This window comes from Staurois parvus, unplaced genomic scaffold, assembly GCF_062004578.1.
Source record: "Staurois parvus isolate SC_StPar_1 unplaced genomic scaffold, SC_StPar_1.0 ptg000704l, whole genome shotgun sequence".
Taxonomy (NCBI): Eukaryota; Metazoa; Chordata; class Amphibia; order Anura; family Ranidae; genus Staurois; species Staurois parvus.
The window spans coordinates 1256874-1273564 of NW_028318500.1; the positions used below are offsets into that span (position 1 = coordinate 1256874).

A 16691-nucleotide genomic window follows, 5' to 3' on the forward strand; every position below is an offset into this window, starting at 1 on the left:
TCCGTCCTCTGACAATTGCTGGTTATCAGCAGTACTTTCCTCACGCCATGTCATTGGACACAGCTGATCACATAGTAAAAGGCTGCTGTGATTGGCTTTTTACCACATCGCGTAATCAGCTATGTCCTTAGGACACAGAAATCACAGAGATGGCCGGGGGTGCACAGGAGGGCACGTTCTGGGAGGATGTCAAAAGACGCTCTCCCAGAACTGGACAACCATGCTGTAGCCATCATTCGGTTGTCAAGTGGTTAAATGGACTGTAGTGCGTTTCTGGAAAACGCTTAGGTGTGAGCCCAGGGTAAAGCACCATTTTCTTGTTCAAATTCCTTTAGATTTACCTTCAATTACGTAGTACAAGGGCCTGCCTGACTGCATACAAATTGAAAGTGTTTAGGTTTGACCTCATATTATATGGTTTTGGTAAATGAAAATTGTATGCTGTATGGCCAGCCTAGGGATTGCCACACACACAGCAATCTGAATTTGCCAAAGTATATAATATGAGGATAAACCTGTACAATTGAATGCACAGGTGCTGTTAGATGTAAAGCAGAATGTCCCCTCCCTCTTAGATTGTAAGCTCCCAGGATCAGGGCCCTCCTAACCCTCTTGTATTGAACTGTATTGTCTCCCTTTATATTGTAAAGCACTGAGCAAACTGTTGGCGCTATATAAATCCTGTATAATAGTGTATGGCCTCCTGTAGTGATTGCCCACTGGAATCCTCCGTGAACAGAGAGCCATCAGATGATCCCCCCTCCCGGAGCGGTCACATCACTGACAGGCCACTGATCCCGGAGCTTTAGACTGGGGCTGTGGCTTGGCAGCTGCACGCAACGCCCAGTACAGCCCGCCCATGGAGCGCTCTGATTGGCTGAGGGGGGCTTCTGTTTGTTGTGAGGGGACGGAGGCCGCCATCTTGTTCCCGGTCCTAGAAGCTGCTGCTGGGTTCCTGGAACCGAAGGAAACGGGGGCACGACGGATTGTATGGAAGCTTAGGGGCCTCGTACGTGACTGCGGCGGCAGAGTGAGAGTTCTAGGACCGACGTCCGCACCGCTCCCCTTCCTCGGAGAGTGTCCGCTTTTCGTGGCTCTGGCGGGAGGATGAACGGAGGATAAATGGTGCCTAAACCGGACAGCGGCACCTTCCTCCTCCTCTTTCTGCTGGTGTTAACCCTGACCGAGCCGCTGCGGCCAGGTGAGTGGAGCTTGGGGGGGCGCGGCCTGGCGGGGAGGGAGCAGCTAAGATGGCTGCAGGCTGGCTGTGTGTACAGGACGAGCCGATGACACTGCGCTGGGATCGCCTGCTAATCCGGCTCTCAGCAGAGGTCACACACCTACTGATAGAGAGAGCTGGCAGTACCGGGGGGATCCTGCACAGGGCAGGCCTGCTGATCATGGGGCTGGACCCCTCCCCCTCCCAGGGCCCCACTGATTATACAGCAGCTGTCACTGGGCTCATCATCTCTACCTGGATGTGTCATCGCACACTACAGTGCTGGACATCTCCATGTGTGACAGTGAGGAGGGGTCACAGCACCCATCTCACCGCATCCACCAACCATCAACCTCTAAAGGTGACCGGATCTACTCCAGATCTGGAAGATTTTACCCCCTTCATGATCATTTGTTTTTGCTCTTCTGCGCTTTGCTACTTTAACTGGTAATTGCACTGTCATGCAATACTGTACACAAAATCAAAAATTTTATATATTTTTTTTCCCCACAAAGAGAGCATTCTTTTGGTGGAATTTGATCACCACTAGGTTTTTTATTCTGTATGATATAAACCAAAAAAACCCCAAAATATTGGAAACCAATATTTTCTACTTTCTGCTAAAAAAATCTAATTAAAAAAACGTTTTCTTTCTAAATTTAGGCATAAATGTCCCCTACATGTCTTTGGTAACAAAAATCCCAATAGACTTCTATTGATTGATTTGTGTGAAAGTTATTGATTTGTGTGAAAGTTATTGATTGATTTATGTGAAAGTTATAGCATCTAAACTGTTTTGCTGGTTCTTAGGCTTCAATCACACTTGAGTGTTTTGTAGCTTGAAGCTCCAACTTAAAAAAAAAAAAAAATCAATTGTTCTCTATGGTGCCTGTTCACACCTGATCATGCAAACAGGCACCAGAGAGAACAATAGATTTAAGTTTGAGCGTTTTTGGAGCTTCAAGCTCCAAAATGCTCAAGTGTGAATGCAGTCTTAGGCCCCTTTCAGATGGGATGGATCTGTCAGCGTGATCTGCCTGCTCAATGGGGGATCTCTCCACTGAGCAAGCGGATGACAGGTCTCTGTCCGCTCTGCTATTGCAGAGCAGAGACGGACACTGCACGCTGATTTCAAGGGGACAGATGGATGGAAATGGACTGCCTGTCCATTTCCACCTGATTGTCATCCGATCCACCGGACAGATGGGGAACAGATCCTCATCTGATTGTTTTTAGCGTACAGAGTTGGATTGGATGCGGGTGGGTGTCAGCGGACTATTGCCCACTGACACCCGCCGGTCCATAGAAGTCTATGGATGGACCGACTGGGTCCACTTGAAAAACAGACAGATGGACCCCCATCTTGTCCACTCATGTGAAAGGGGCCTTACTCCCTCTCTTGCAGGGAGAAAAAAAAGGCACGTAGCTGCTGTCTGAAGAGAGCTCTGTGTTGTTTACCAACACATAACTCTACTGTCATTCCCTGAACCGATCAGCAGGTTCCGGCCATAAATCATTGTTTGTGCTGCAGCGAATGACAACACAGTCCTCTGGGGTCAATTCACTAACCAATAGATACCAAATTGATTTTTAAGTTAAAATAACTCATGAGGTTTTTAACTCAAAAATAGTAAATTCACTAAAAAAACAAGCGTTATTTACCGAATGCATTAAATATTTCTATTTTGCAATATTTAACGCTTACATTTTGTGTTATTTTTGGCGGTTTCCTTTTTTTTTCAGGCTAAGATTGCACCAGACGTCACACAGCAATATTGTGAAACTATGACAACATTCTAGTGTGCTTTCATTCAGAAAACAATCTCCCACTGATGACATGCTACAATTTACTTACATTCCTGAACTCAGAGGAGAACATTTTCACACTGATACATTGTATACTTTTCACTTCCTGGCCAGTGCAGAGTTCCTCTAATTGTTATTTTGTATATTGCTAAAATACCGCCAGCAGCACCAGGTGATAAATAACAAATGTGTGGTTTTTTTTTTTTTAGTGAATTGATTTATTTTACGTTGATAAATTGAGTCTTTTATTATCTTGTGCGATATTTAAAAAAAATGAATTGCATGACCTTCATGTCGTATGCGGTAACCTTTAGTGAATTGACCCTTACGGGATAAATAGTGGATTTTTTTTTCTTTTATACTAACAATGGCAGCCATCAGCGACTTGTAGTGGGGTGTCTGAAACTAACTGACATTGAGGGGAACTGACACTTACGTTAACCAGTGACACTAATACAGTGATCAGTGCTAATAATATACACTGTCAATGTACTAATGACACTGGCTGGGACGGGGTTAATATCTAGGCTGATCAAGGGGTTAAATGTGTGCCTAACAATGTGTAATGTGTGTACTGTAACATTTACTTTTTTCATGCCTTTTTTGTGGGACTGTGATGGCAACCATAAATAAATACAAATATATTGATTATGTAAAAGAAAGTTTGATTTTAACCACCTCCCGCCCGCCATATAGTAATATGACGGGTGCAAGGTGGTTCTCTTGTTCTGAAAGGACGTCATATGACGTCCTCCCATTCTCACTGCGCATGCGCGGCTCAGGGAGCGCTCAGCGCGGAGATTGGCGGCGCACTGTGTCCCTCGGACACAGCGGATCACTGATCACGGAAAGAGCCGAAGATGTCGGTTCGGTCATGTGATCAGCTGTGTCCAATCACAGCTGATCACATGTAAACAGGGAAATGCCGGTTATCGGCATTTCTCTCCTCTCGAGCTGTCATGCTGACAGCTCGAAAGGAGAGGAGAGCCGGTAATCGGCTTTCCGCGGAGGAGACATGGGCACCGATGATCAGTGTAGCCCCAGCAGTGCCACCTATCAGTGTCCATCAGTGCTCATCAGTGCCTTGTGCCAGTGCCCATCAGTGCCACATATCAGTGCCTACCAGTGCACATTAATGCCACATATCAGTGCCCATCTGAGCTGCCTTTCAGTGTCACCCATCAGTGCCGCCTATCCGTGCCTGTCAGTGCCGCCTATCAATGCCCATCAGTGCCACCTACCAGTGCCTCCTCATCAGTGCAGCCTCATTAGCGCACATCAGTGAAGGAGAAAAATCACTTATGTACAAAACTTTATAACAAAAACTAAGAAAATCATTTTTTTCAAAATTTTCAGTGGTTTTTGGTTTGTTTAAGAAAAAATAAAAAACGCAGAGGTGATTAAATACCACCAAAATAAAGCTCTATCTGTCACAAAAAAATGATAAAAATTTCATATGGGTACAGTGTTGTTTGACCGCGCAATTGTCATTCAAAGTGTGACAGCGCTGAAAGCTGGAAATTGGCCTGGGCAGGAAGGGGGTATAAGTGCCAGGTAGGCTAGTGGTTAATACAAACATTTAAAATATGCCACAACAGGGCTGAGTAACAACAAATCTTTAAAAGATGAAAAAACTAATGTTTCTATGTAATATTAAAGGGATGGTGGCATGCTCTCCCCACAACTGATGAAGGAAAATTAATTTTTACTATGTGTACTGTGCCATTTTACTAAGTAATGTGTTGGTGTTTACTCCCTGCTTTGCAAGGAGAAAAAAAACCCTGGCACATCACTGCTGTCTAAAGAGAGCTCCATGTTTACCAACAAAGAGCTCTCTACTGTTATTCCCTAAGCTGATCAGCAGGTTTTGGCTATAAATCATTGGCTGGGACCCACTGATCAGCTTGTGTTGCAGCGAATGACACCTCAGTCTTCTGAGTCTGCATGAGTGGACCCAGAAGAAAGCCATGATGTACAGGTTATTATTATTGTAATGCAGGATTTATATAGCGCCAACAGTTTTCTCAGCGCTTTTCAATATAAAGGGAGACAATACAGCAACAATACAGTTCAATACAAGAGGGATAGGAGGGCCCTGCTCCTGGAAGCTTACAATCTAATTGGGAGGGGCTGGTAGAACAAAAGGTAATAACTGTGGGGGATGAACTGATGGGAGAAATTGAAAATTTGGTTATTAGCTGAAGGCAGGATAGGCTTCCTTGAAGAGAGAGGTTTTCAGAGATCTCCTAAAAGTGGTCAGAGTAGGTGATAGTCGGACAGATTGAGGTAGAGGGTTCTAGAGGATGGGAGAGGCTTTGGAAAAGTCCCGTAGATGAGCATAAGAGGAGGAGACTAGAGCAAAGGAGGTCTTGGGAAGAGCGGAGAGGATGGTTTGGGTGATATTTGGAGACAAGATTGGTGATGTAATTTGGGGCAGAGATGTAAATGGCTTTACAGTGAGGAACAGAAGTATTTGAACACCCTGCGAATTTGCAAGTTCTCCCACTTAGAAATCATGGAGGGGTCTGAAATTCACATTGTAGGTGCATTCCCACTCTGAGAGACAGAATTTAAAAAAAAATTCAGGAAATCACATTGTATGAGTTTTAAAGAATTTATTTGTTTTGCACTGCTGAACATAAGTATTTGAACACCTAAGAAACAGCAAAACTTCTGGCTCTCAAAGACCTGTTACTGTGCCTTTAAAAAGTCCACCTCTACTCCACTCATTAATCTAACTTAGTAGCACCTGTCTGAGCTCTTTAAAGACACCTGTCCACCCCACAGTCATTCAGACTCCAACTACTACCATGGGCAAGACCAGAGAGCTGTCAAAAGACACCAGAGACAAAATTGTGGACCTCCACAAGGCTGGAAAGGGCTACGGGGCAATTGCCAAGCAGCTTGGTGAAAATAGATCAACTGTTGGAGCAATTGTTAGAAAATGGAAGAGGCTACAGACGACTGTCAGTCTCCCTCGGACTGGGGCTCCATGCAAGATCTCACCTCGTGGGGTATCACTGATGATAAGAAAGGTGAGGAATCATCCCAGAACTACAAGGGAGGAGCTGGTCAATGACATGAAGAGAGCTGGGACCACAGTTTCAAAGGTCACTGTCGGTAGAACACTACGCCGTCATGGTTTCAAATCATGCATTGCATGGAAGGTTCTCCTGCTCAAGTCATCACATGTCCAGGCCCGTCTGAAGTTTGCCAATGACCATCTGGATGATCCAGAGGAGGCATGGGAGAAAGCCATGTGGTCAGATGAGACCAAAGTAGAACCTTTTTGGCCTAAACTTCACTCGTCGTGTTTGGAGGAAAAAGAAGGATGAGTTGCATCCCAAGAACACCACCCCTACTGTGAAGCATGGGGGATGTAACATCATGCTTTGGGGGTGATTTTCTGTGAAGGGGACAGGATGACTGCACTGTATTAAGGAGAGGATGAATGGGGCCATTTATTGTGAGATTTTGAGCAACAACCTCCTTCCCTCAGTCAGAGCATTGAAGATGGCTCGTGGCTGGGTCTTCCAGCATGACAACGACCCGAAGCACACAGCCAGGATAACCAAGGAGTGGCTCCGTAAGAAGCATATCAAGGTTGTGGAGTGGCCTAGCCAGTCTCCAGACCTAAATCCAATAGAACATCTTTGGAGGGAGCTGAAACTCCGTGTTGCTCAGTGACAGCCCCGAAACCTGACAGATCTGGATGAGATCTGTGTGGAGGAGTGGGCCAAAATCACTGTTGCAGTGTGTGCAAACCTGGTCAAGAACTACAGGAAACGTTTGACCTCTGTAATTGCAAACAAAGGCTTCTGTACCAAATATTAACACTGATTTTCTCAGGTGTTCAAATACTTATGTTCAGCAGTGCAAGACAAATACATTCTTTAAAAATCATACAATGTGATTTCCTGAATTTTTTTTTTAATTCTGTCTCTCAGAGTGGGAATGCACCTACAATGTGAATTTCAGACCCCTCCATAATTTCTAAGTGGGAGAACTTGCAAAATCGCAGGGTGTTGAAATACTTCTGTTCCTCACTGTATATGCTATTATTAATGTTTAGAATTGTATCTGTTGGGTAATGGGAAGCAAGTGGAGGGATTGGCAGAGAGGGATGGCAGATATGGAATGGTTAGTAAGGTGGATGAGTCTAGCAGCAGCATTCATGATGGACTGAAGAGGGGAAAGCCTGCGATTAGGTAAGCCAGTGAGGAGGGAGTTACAATAGTCAAGAGAGATAACAAGGGAGTGAATAAGTTGCTTAGTGGTATCCATAATTAAAAAGGGGCGTATTTTGGAGATGTTACAGAGGTGGAGTCTACAAGATTTGGACAGTGATTGGATTTGGTGCTGAAAGGACAGGTCAGAGTCCAGGATTACACCTAGTACCCTGGCATGAGGCGAGGGACTGATAATTGCATTATTGATCTTGATGGAGAAGTCAGGGGAGGGGGCACGGGCTGGAGGGAATAGTATGAGCTCAGTTTTATAAAGATCGAGTTTGATGAAATGTTGTGACATCCATGCCGATATGTCACTTAGTAGGTTAGTAATGTGAGAGGAGACTGAAGGGGCGAAGTGAGGAGTAGAGAGTTAAGATTTGTGTGTCATCAGCATAGAGATGGTACTTGAAGCCATGGGAGTTTATCAAGTGACCAAGGGAGGAGGTGTTGATGACGAAAAGGGGTCTGAGGACAGAACCTTGGGGGACCCCTATAGCAAGAGGAAGTGGAGAGGAGTTATAGGTAACGCTGAAGGAGCGCTGTGATAGGTAGGAGGAGAACCAGGAGAGAGCAGAGTCTTGGAGGCCAAGAGAGTGGAGTTTTTTGAGGAGGAGGGGATGGTCAACAGTATCAAAAGCCACAGTGAGGTCTAGTAGTAAGAGTATGGAGGTACGTTAATGTGCCTGTACAAGCCGACCTGCTGCAATAAATGTACTGTGGCAGGTCGACAAATGGATACACTATACCAGGGGTTTCCAAACATTCTAAACAAAGGGCCAGTTTACTGGCTTTCAGTCTTTAGAAGGGCCGGACTGTGGCAAATGGGAGTAGAAATTGTCCTGTGTCAGTGGGAGTAAACCATGCATGTTTTGTATTAGGGGAGGAATCGCACCCCATTCTTTGGGTCAATGGGAAGAATAGTGCTGCACCGTTGGTATCAGTGGGTGGAATAATGCCCCATGGTTTGTTTCAGTGGGAGGAATAGTGCCCAATCATTGGTGTGAATGGGAGGAATAGTGCCCCATCGTTGATGTCAGTGTGAGGAATTGTTGGTGTCAATGGGAGGAATAGTGTCTGTTTTTGATGTCAGTAGCAGGAATCATGCCCCTTTGTTGTTGTGGGAGGAATAGTGTCTTGTATCAGTGGGAGAAGTGCCTCAACTGCTGGATGAGGACAAGCATAGGGCCACATCCTGCCCCCCGAGAAGCAGTTAGGGACCACTGCACTATACCATCTGCCTTACACCTACAATCAACTATGTAGTGCAAGGGCCTGTCTGATTGGATGCTTAGGTGTGTCCTCCATTGACATATCTAAATGAGATTGTACAATCAGATCGTATAGGGTATGGACAGCGTAGCCACTTCCAGTCTGGGCCAATTCTGACATTTCTCATACCTGGAAAAATCAAATCAGGTTTTTTTTTTTTCGCCAGAAAATGACTTAGAACCCCTTAGAACAAGTCTAGCACTTGTCAGAATACAATAGCACATCAGGAGGGATTTCCCCATTTATGTTGTGTGTGGATGTGGGAATGGAGTCGTTTTGTTCAGCCCACTGGTTGAGGGAAAAATAAATGACTAATTTATGGCCAGTCCTTAGGCTGACCATACACTACAGTATATGATCTGATTGTACAATCTCCTTTAGATTTACAATCAGCTATGTAGTACAATGGTCTGTGAATTGATATACATTGATTTGTTTAGGTTTTTCCTTCTATTATATAGTTTTGGTAATTTTAATGAAGATTGTACAATCAGATTGTGTAGAGTATAACCAGCTTAAAACGGAATTTCAGGCTAGAACTAAGATTAAAACAACTCCCACCCCCCTCCTAAATCCTATTCTATCTGCCCTGTAGACGGAAGATGCTTATACTTAAAGTGGTTGTCATGTCTGAGGTTTACAACCAGTTTAACAAACCCTTACATTTACCCAATAAAGTAACTAGTCTCAGGTGATACACAGAGAGGAAATAAATCCTCCTATGTCATTTGTACCTACCATAATTTGCACCCTCCCTTGTCACCATTTTTTCTCTTGGTGTCAGGAAACCTTATCAGAAGTGATTCATTGCAGATAGCAGAGGAACAAGGCAGCAGACAAATGATGTTTAACACTCTTAATAGAGACAAATACACACTATAAAGGGATATGGTTTGTTTATATTTAATGTGTGAGGTTTACAATCACTTTACCTATTCAGAGGGCACTCCTTTTACGTGATCACCTTCCAGTGGCTGGCTTCAAGGGAGAGGAGGGACAGCCGACAATGGATGCCCCATAGTAAGCCTGTGGTGATGGTACCGCCCAGGCATTGCAGCTGTTGTTGGTGATCTCTCCTCTCCCTTGAAGCTGCACAAGGCGCCCTGAGGATAGGTAAGTTTAAGTATCTTCCAGTGGTTATTAGGGGAGAGGGTACAGTTTCAAGCTTAGTTCTAGCCTGGAATTTCACTTTAATGTTTGCCCATAGGAATGCATTGCTGTCTGTTTTCCATCAACGGATAAATGTAAAATGGACACACACAACGCCCGTGTGACAGGGGTCTAAGTCTGCATTTACACCTGAGAAGAGCACATTCTTTGTGCAATGTACCCCCAACTGTAAGTGTAAACAAGGCCATAAACATAGTGTGCACAAGTGGAATGGCTGCTCCTGAATCCTTATCATGGCACTGTGTTTTTTATGAAAATCTGCCCTGTTGCTTTCTGCAACTTTTTTTTGTTTTGACTGTTGAGGCTTGTGATGCAAATCATGTGTCAAATGTAACAACATCGAGGAATGTCATGGCTGCTGAGGACTTCCTGTATACTTGCATAATTCGGCATTATGCCATATGTGCCCAGTATGTTCGGACGTTTTAGTTTTATACAAAGGGTTACGACAAATGTGTCTACTCACTGTGCATGAATACTGCTTAGCTTTCCACCATTTGTGATCATATAGAGAGCTAGTAACCGTAATGTGCTGCACTCCTGACAGCTTCCTTGCCTGTAAGGGATAGGAGGGTTTAGTTCTGTTTTAAAACAGAAAAAAATTTAAATCAGCAGTAGGCACATCTGGCAAGTTCAGTGGATAATTTGGCATGTTAGAGCAGACTAAAAGTCCTTTTTAAAGTAGCGCCCCCTTATTCTACCTTGCATTATGGCTAACTAAAGGCTTTTAATAAAGATGCTGAAAAATGTATCAATGACCAGAATCGGGTAACTGGTGACAGGCTCTTTCCTGGCAGCTCAGAGTGGAATCTGTATGAGGCAGCACCATGGATTAGCTGTTTGTGCCAGAGTGGCAAGTCAGAGCTTTTGCGTCATATAGATCCTACTATGATCTGGAACTATACAATGGAAGATGGATGTATCAAGAAAGAAGCTGGTTATAGGTAGGTATTCTAGCACTCATATTTTTTTTAGGTAGCAGGCAGTATGAGGGAAGGGGGGGGGGGGAGTGTACTGTAAATTAGACTTTAGACCCGCTTTAATGATATCTGTAAAATAGTTGTATAATAAATAAAATTTTTTTATTAATCACCTCCTGCTGATTGCACACTTCTAGGCAGTCTCACGGAAGTGGGCCTTTACCTGTGAGGATGGATATATGCATACCTCTTTGTGCTGGGAGCTCACAGCACAGTACGCTCCCAGCACAGAGAGCCCTGGGTCTCGCACTAATGAATTGGACCTGTGACTCCTGCTTCCAGGTCACTTGATTGATGTGATGGTTATCACAGTGATCAGTCACTGCGCAGTCTTCCTGTGTGTTTACTTCCTTCTCTGAATGAAGAGAAAGATACATTGGGGTCAGTTCACAAAAGGTTACCGCATGCTAAGAGAAGGTCACACGACTAAATTTTCGGAAATATCGCATGAGATAATAAGAGCCAATTAATCAAAGTAAAATAGTATTAAATGTGAGGTAAATACCACACATTTGGTAAAACAGTGGGATAAGCACTGCCAAAAACATGAGATAAATCATTAAACTTAATTCGCTAAAACCCCCACACATTCGTTCTTTGTCACCTGGTGTTTGCTGGCGGTATTTTAGAAATGTACAAAATAACAAATAGGCTCCATGCACATCGGGCATTTTTATAACGCTGGTAACGTTAGCTGTTTGAAGTCATGTAAAAAATGCGCGGTTTTTAGCGTTTTTGCATTAGCGTTTAGTGGTGTTTCAAGAAAGTCCAAAACTGCCGGTTTGCTACGTTTTTACAGCGTTTTGCCGCGTTCTTCAGCATTAAAACATTTTTACAGTTAAAAAACCTACTAGTTCAGGGGGGGGGGGGGGTTCCAGCCAAAAAACACTGATTACAGTCTAGGTGTGCATGAATACATAGGATAACATACTGGGGAGTTAACTGGCTGTAGAAAAAAAAAACGCAAAAAGCCAAAAACAGGAGCTGTAAAAGTGTCCAGTGTGCATGAGGACTAAGAGGAAGTCGGCACTGGCCAGGAACTGAGAAGTATACAATGTATCAGTATGAAAATGTTCTCTTCTGAGTAACATTTCATCAGAGGGAGATCGTTTTTATGAATGAAAGCACATTAGAATGTTTTCATAGTTTCACAATATTGTTGTGTGCCTTCTGGTGCAGTATTAGCCTGCAAAAAAAAAGAATGTGAAAAAAACGCCACAAATAACACAGAATGCACACATTAAATATCACAAAGCATAACACATTCAGTAAATATCGCATGTTTTTAGTGAATTAACTACTTTTGAGATTTATGCAGTATTTATCTCTTAGTGAATTGACTCCATTGCATCTTTCTCTCCTTGCAGGAGAGGAGGATGTAAACAAACAAAAGTGTGTAAAACAAATGAAAATGGAACTATATGCCAGGCAAAACCTTTTTTTTTTTTTCCATTTTGGATAGAGCAAGGGAGGGTTACAACCCCTGTCAGATTTATTTTTTTTTTTCGTCATCTGTGTCCCATTGCAGAGATTTGCCTTCACTTCCCATTCCATAGCCAAACAGGAAGTGAGAGAAAATCCCTGCAAATTAAAGGAATTCCTTTGGGACCCCCAGGTCACCAGAACTAGTGTGCCAATTGGAAGATTTCCCCTCTATCACTTTTCTGGTGACAGCCCAAAATTTGGGATTGTCTTTTACTTTCAATGATCATGGTAAACAGGACTAATAGAGAGGGTGATTTTCATTAACCGGGACAAAGAAAGCAATAAAAACTGATAGGGTTTCTAATCCCTCTACATCTGTGCCACGGTTAGTTTTAGGGTCAAGGTTGGGGTCGAAGGTCAGGGTCAGTATATTTTGGGTAGGATTTAAAAAAAATTAGTATCGGGGTTAGTGTGTTTTCTTTTAGGGAGGCTAAATATACTGGCACAGCTCAGCATAGCATTTAATAAAGACCACAGGTAGGTGCATCTTACTGCTAAAGACACATATCATTTCCCTTCTGCAATAAAGAGCTGCATGTGTGTTGTTATTTTTCACATTTTTGGTTTATTTACACTTTGTGATGTTTTTATATATCAAATGCACCCCTTTGGCCCTTGTAATATTGACAGTAGGCTACAAACTGGTCCTCTGGAAACCAAGTGTGTTTTCTGTTCCTACTCTTTTTGAGTTCTAAATGCGGTGTTTACCAGGAAGTCGTTTAATCTGGACATAATTTAACATACTGTCTGTGTGATATTTTATTGATGGTACTTTATATGCAGACTTTTCTTGTTGCTGTTGGTATAGCAAGCATTCAATTCTTCCTCTAACTGAGCAATTGCTAAGATAAATCAATAAGCCACACTTAGCAGTGTTTCACAATGTTATTGCATTAGGTACTCATACATAGCAGCAGTATTTTTTCTCATTACTTGCTGGTATGTCTCATTTGTCTTAGAGCTGAATTCCAAGCATATATAAAAGACACAACTCTGTTATGGATACATCATAAAATGTATTTTTTAATGGAAAGCAGTGCGTCTAAAATTGACTTGGTATCAGCTTCTTGCAGCCCCTGTAGCAGAGCTAAAGTGTGAGAGGAGAAAGCAGCAAGAGGGATCAGTCAGTTCATGTGTTGATAGGAAGAGAAAGCAGAAAGATGAGCTCATCACTGTGCTGCTTCTTCTTGAATTGTCCAGGGAAAGGCTGGGGTGAGTTCTGGGAAAACTGAGCTTTAGAGGAAATGGATTGAGTGATGCTGGCCATCTGAGGACATCTAGGGGCAGAAAAAGGAACTGCAGGGGAAATCTCTGGATTGAACTGAATACTGCAGCAAAAACTGGCCTTGTTACCACTTCAGCGGCTTAGCCTGTGTATATATACTGCTTCATTAACAGACCATTTTTCAGTTATCAGTGCAGTGGTAGTTTGACAATTACTCATTCATGCAACATTGTATCCAAGCTAATTTTTTATCATCTAGTGGAGATGGATACTTTTCTTTTTGTGCCATTTAATAACCACTTTTTTTTTTTTATAAAGAAGCCCACAATAATTGGTGGGTCAGTGGCACTTTAACATCTCTTCCCACACCACCTTTAAAAAAAAAAATCTCTCAATCATTGCTGGTCAGTGGCAGTGGCCAGTACACCTTGTGTGTTATATAGTCTATTCAGCTTTCTTTTAGTAATTAAAATATACACACTTCTGTTTTCTACAAGACTTATCATTTACTGAAGCTAGTAAGTAATCTGTATAGGCTGGTGCAAAAGGCCTGGACCTGTCAGACATACCCTGGGGTATAGGGAGTGCATTTCAGTATTTCTGAACAAACTAGAAAGAGCGTTTGGGGCCATACACCTGCACCGATGTCACATTGGGACACAGAGGCTGTGTCCGTGCAGCTGTATATCCAATAGACCTCAGTGGGACTGCTGTCACGGGGATGCATGCAACACCTGAGTACCCCTGTGCTGGCAAAACTCATCCCTGCATGGGGCACGTAAGTATGCTCCTGTGTAAATGAGGCCAATTGGATACTCCAACATTTTGGTGTGCAATAACGGGGGCCACTATGCTAAAGAATTGTCTCTTCCTGGAGCAGTCAGTTTTTCCAAGTAAGTTCAGAGGCACATTGCAAGTGAATAAAATGTTGTCTATGAAAAGTAAAAACGCTGCATTGAAATATCAGCTTATAGTGTTGTTAAACACAAAACCAAAAATGTATTATATTGGAGTATACCAGTTCTTAGATGTGACAGCGGCATTCATTTTCTTCTTTTAGGCTTTTTTCTTTATTTACACCTGGTTGATTTGGCCAGTAAGTCTGTTATTTTTTAAGTTTTATTAACAGACCAGGCTGTCCTGCATATGTAGCAGTTAAAGGGTTGATAAAAACCCATTTACTACTGACAGGGGTGCTGGATAGCTTTTCTGAAGGCTTTTGACAGGTGGTGAGGAAGTAATATTTTGTCTCTTCATATGCCTTAACCCCCAAAATACCACACCACAACATTGCACACATTTGAAGCATGGCCCTGTTCACTTGAATGGGTCACCTTTGGTGTGCGGTAGTGCAGCCTATAGGAGTAGATGCAGACATAGCAGCTGTACGGACACAGAGCTGCATGTCAAAATATGACATGCATGCCAGAGAGTGCATGAATCTTAACGCACATTTTTACTTTCAATGATAATGGTAAACAAGACAAAGATGGTGAATCAATATATCGTACAGGCATGCGCTAAATATATATATCACCAAATAAATAAGTGTCCATATTAAATCTGTGCAAGTCCAAAAAACAAATCAAAAAGTCCTCTGTGAACTGTGAGTAATCCACCACCAAATGAATTAAATGAACTCACCAGAGCTAAATGCTGATCAAATTATAGACCAGCAATAGCACTTGTGCTCTGGGAGCGATGGGTGAACGATATCCAGGTATTAGATGTAATAAATATTCAAATCCAGATGATCAATAATGGCAGTCAGCATAAAGAACAGCATATCACTACCAGAAGCAATACTCTGCAGCCAAAGATCTCATAATACATCTCTCCATTCAAATTCATATCTCCATTATGCATGAGGTACACTCAGGGACAAAAGAAAAAAACATAATGGTGCAGTACGTTTTTAAAGCAAATATATATTTAATAAAATCTCCAAGCAACTCACAAAAAAGGTGTCCAGACAGACAGCAGCTTAATCAGCGATACACAGCAACTGAGCAAAAGAAGATCCCCGCTCACTGCGGATCACCTCCGACACACATTGGGAGAAGAACGTCCTGACGTCAACATCAAGTAGGCCACACCCAACGCGTTTCGTCACCACAACGTCATCAAGAGGCGCCCTGATTAAGCTGATTAACCTGATTAAGCACAGAGGACTTTTTGATTTGTTTTTTGGACTTGCACAGATTTAATATGGACACTTATTTATTTGGTGATATATATATTTAGCGCATGCCTGTATGATATATTGTTTACTTTGGCAAATTTATTATATATAATTTTTGGGTGGGTGTTGCTGCTATATACACAGTTTGTTTTATTTGTTATATATTTTTATTGCCGCTTTTTCTATTGATTTATTTAGTAAAGATGGTGAATCTCCTTAATGGGGGTGGGGGCACAGACCGTGACAACCTAATAGGTGTCATCATCCATCTCTGCTCTGTCCAAAACTAAAAGAACAAATTCTTGCCTTCAGGTATACTTAAAGTTATGGGAACAATTTGATGATATATATATATATATATATATATATATTTATTTATTTTTTTTTTTTTGCAGAAGCTTAAGGTGGATGTAAACCTTTTGAAAATTGAACAAACATATCCTTCTATAATGTGTACTTGCCTCCTATCCAAAGCTCCTATCTGCAGGGCTTGCTGCTAAGAACACGTTTTCTTGACTCCAAGAGATAAAGGTGGATGAAGAGGGGAGCACCAGCACACAACCTGTGATTGATAGCCTCAGCTGTGTATATTTTCTGTGTGCTGTGGGGTCAGTGGTGTGCCCCTTCCCCCAGTCAGCTCTCAGAGCTCTCCTCTCAGAATTGCTGTGTAAATCCTGCACTTTGAACAGATAAACAGCTACAACCTATTTAGAAGGATTTTTTTTCATCTCTGCGTATTGCCAGAGGCCAGTCACTTCACTGGGTATACATTGATCAGCCTTAACTTTCACAACCCACCTAATACTGAGTAGGTCCCTTCAGAGATGGCTTTCTTTCCTCTCCTTGCAGGGATGACAGTATGGGCTAGACGGCTTCTGATTTGTCAGCACCGTGATGGTGCTGACCAATCAAAAGTCTTTTAGCTTATACTTTCATCCCTGTAAGGAGAGAAGAGAAAGCCATGGGATTTGAAATCCTGTAGCTTTCCCTCCTCTTCTACAGTTGGGAATTTGGAGCATTGCCGTTGCGTTCTCTCCTCTCCTACAGCTGAGAATCCAGAGTGTCTGCCTCCATCTTCCGATGACCGACACCAAGGTATACATCCCCACACACCCTTCTGTCC

General features: G+C 42.7%; 1 protein-coding gene across 7 annotated transcripts in view; it reads left to right on the forward strand.

Moving 5' to 3' along the window:
- Positions 1–891: 891 nt before the first annotated feature.
- DGCR2 (DiGeorge syndrome critical region gene 2) overlaps positions 892–16691 on the forward strand; it is a 116818-nt gene continuing 101018 nt past the window's right edge. For 4 of the 7 annotated variants that reach the window (XM_089653184.1, XM_089653186.1, XM_089653187.1 and 1 more), the window contains exon 1: positions 893–1201. In XM_089653184.1, coding sequence (XP_089509310.1) covers positions 1123–1201 — 79 coding nt within the window. In that variant the 5' untranslated portion in view covers positions 893–1122. Of the gene's footprint in view, positions 1202–16691 lie in introns of all 7 variants that reach the window. The other 3 variants (XM_089653185.1, XM_089653188.1, XM_089653190.1) reach the window with 1 other exon arrangement.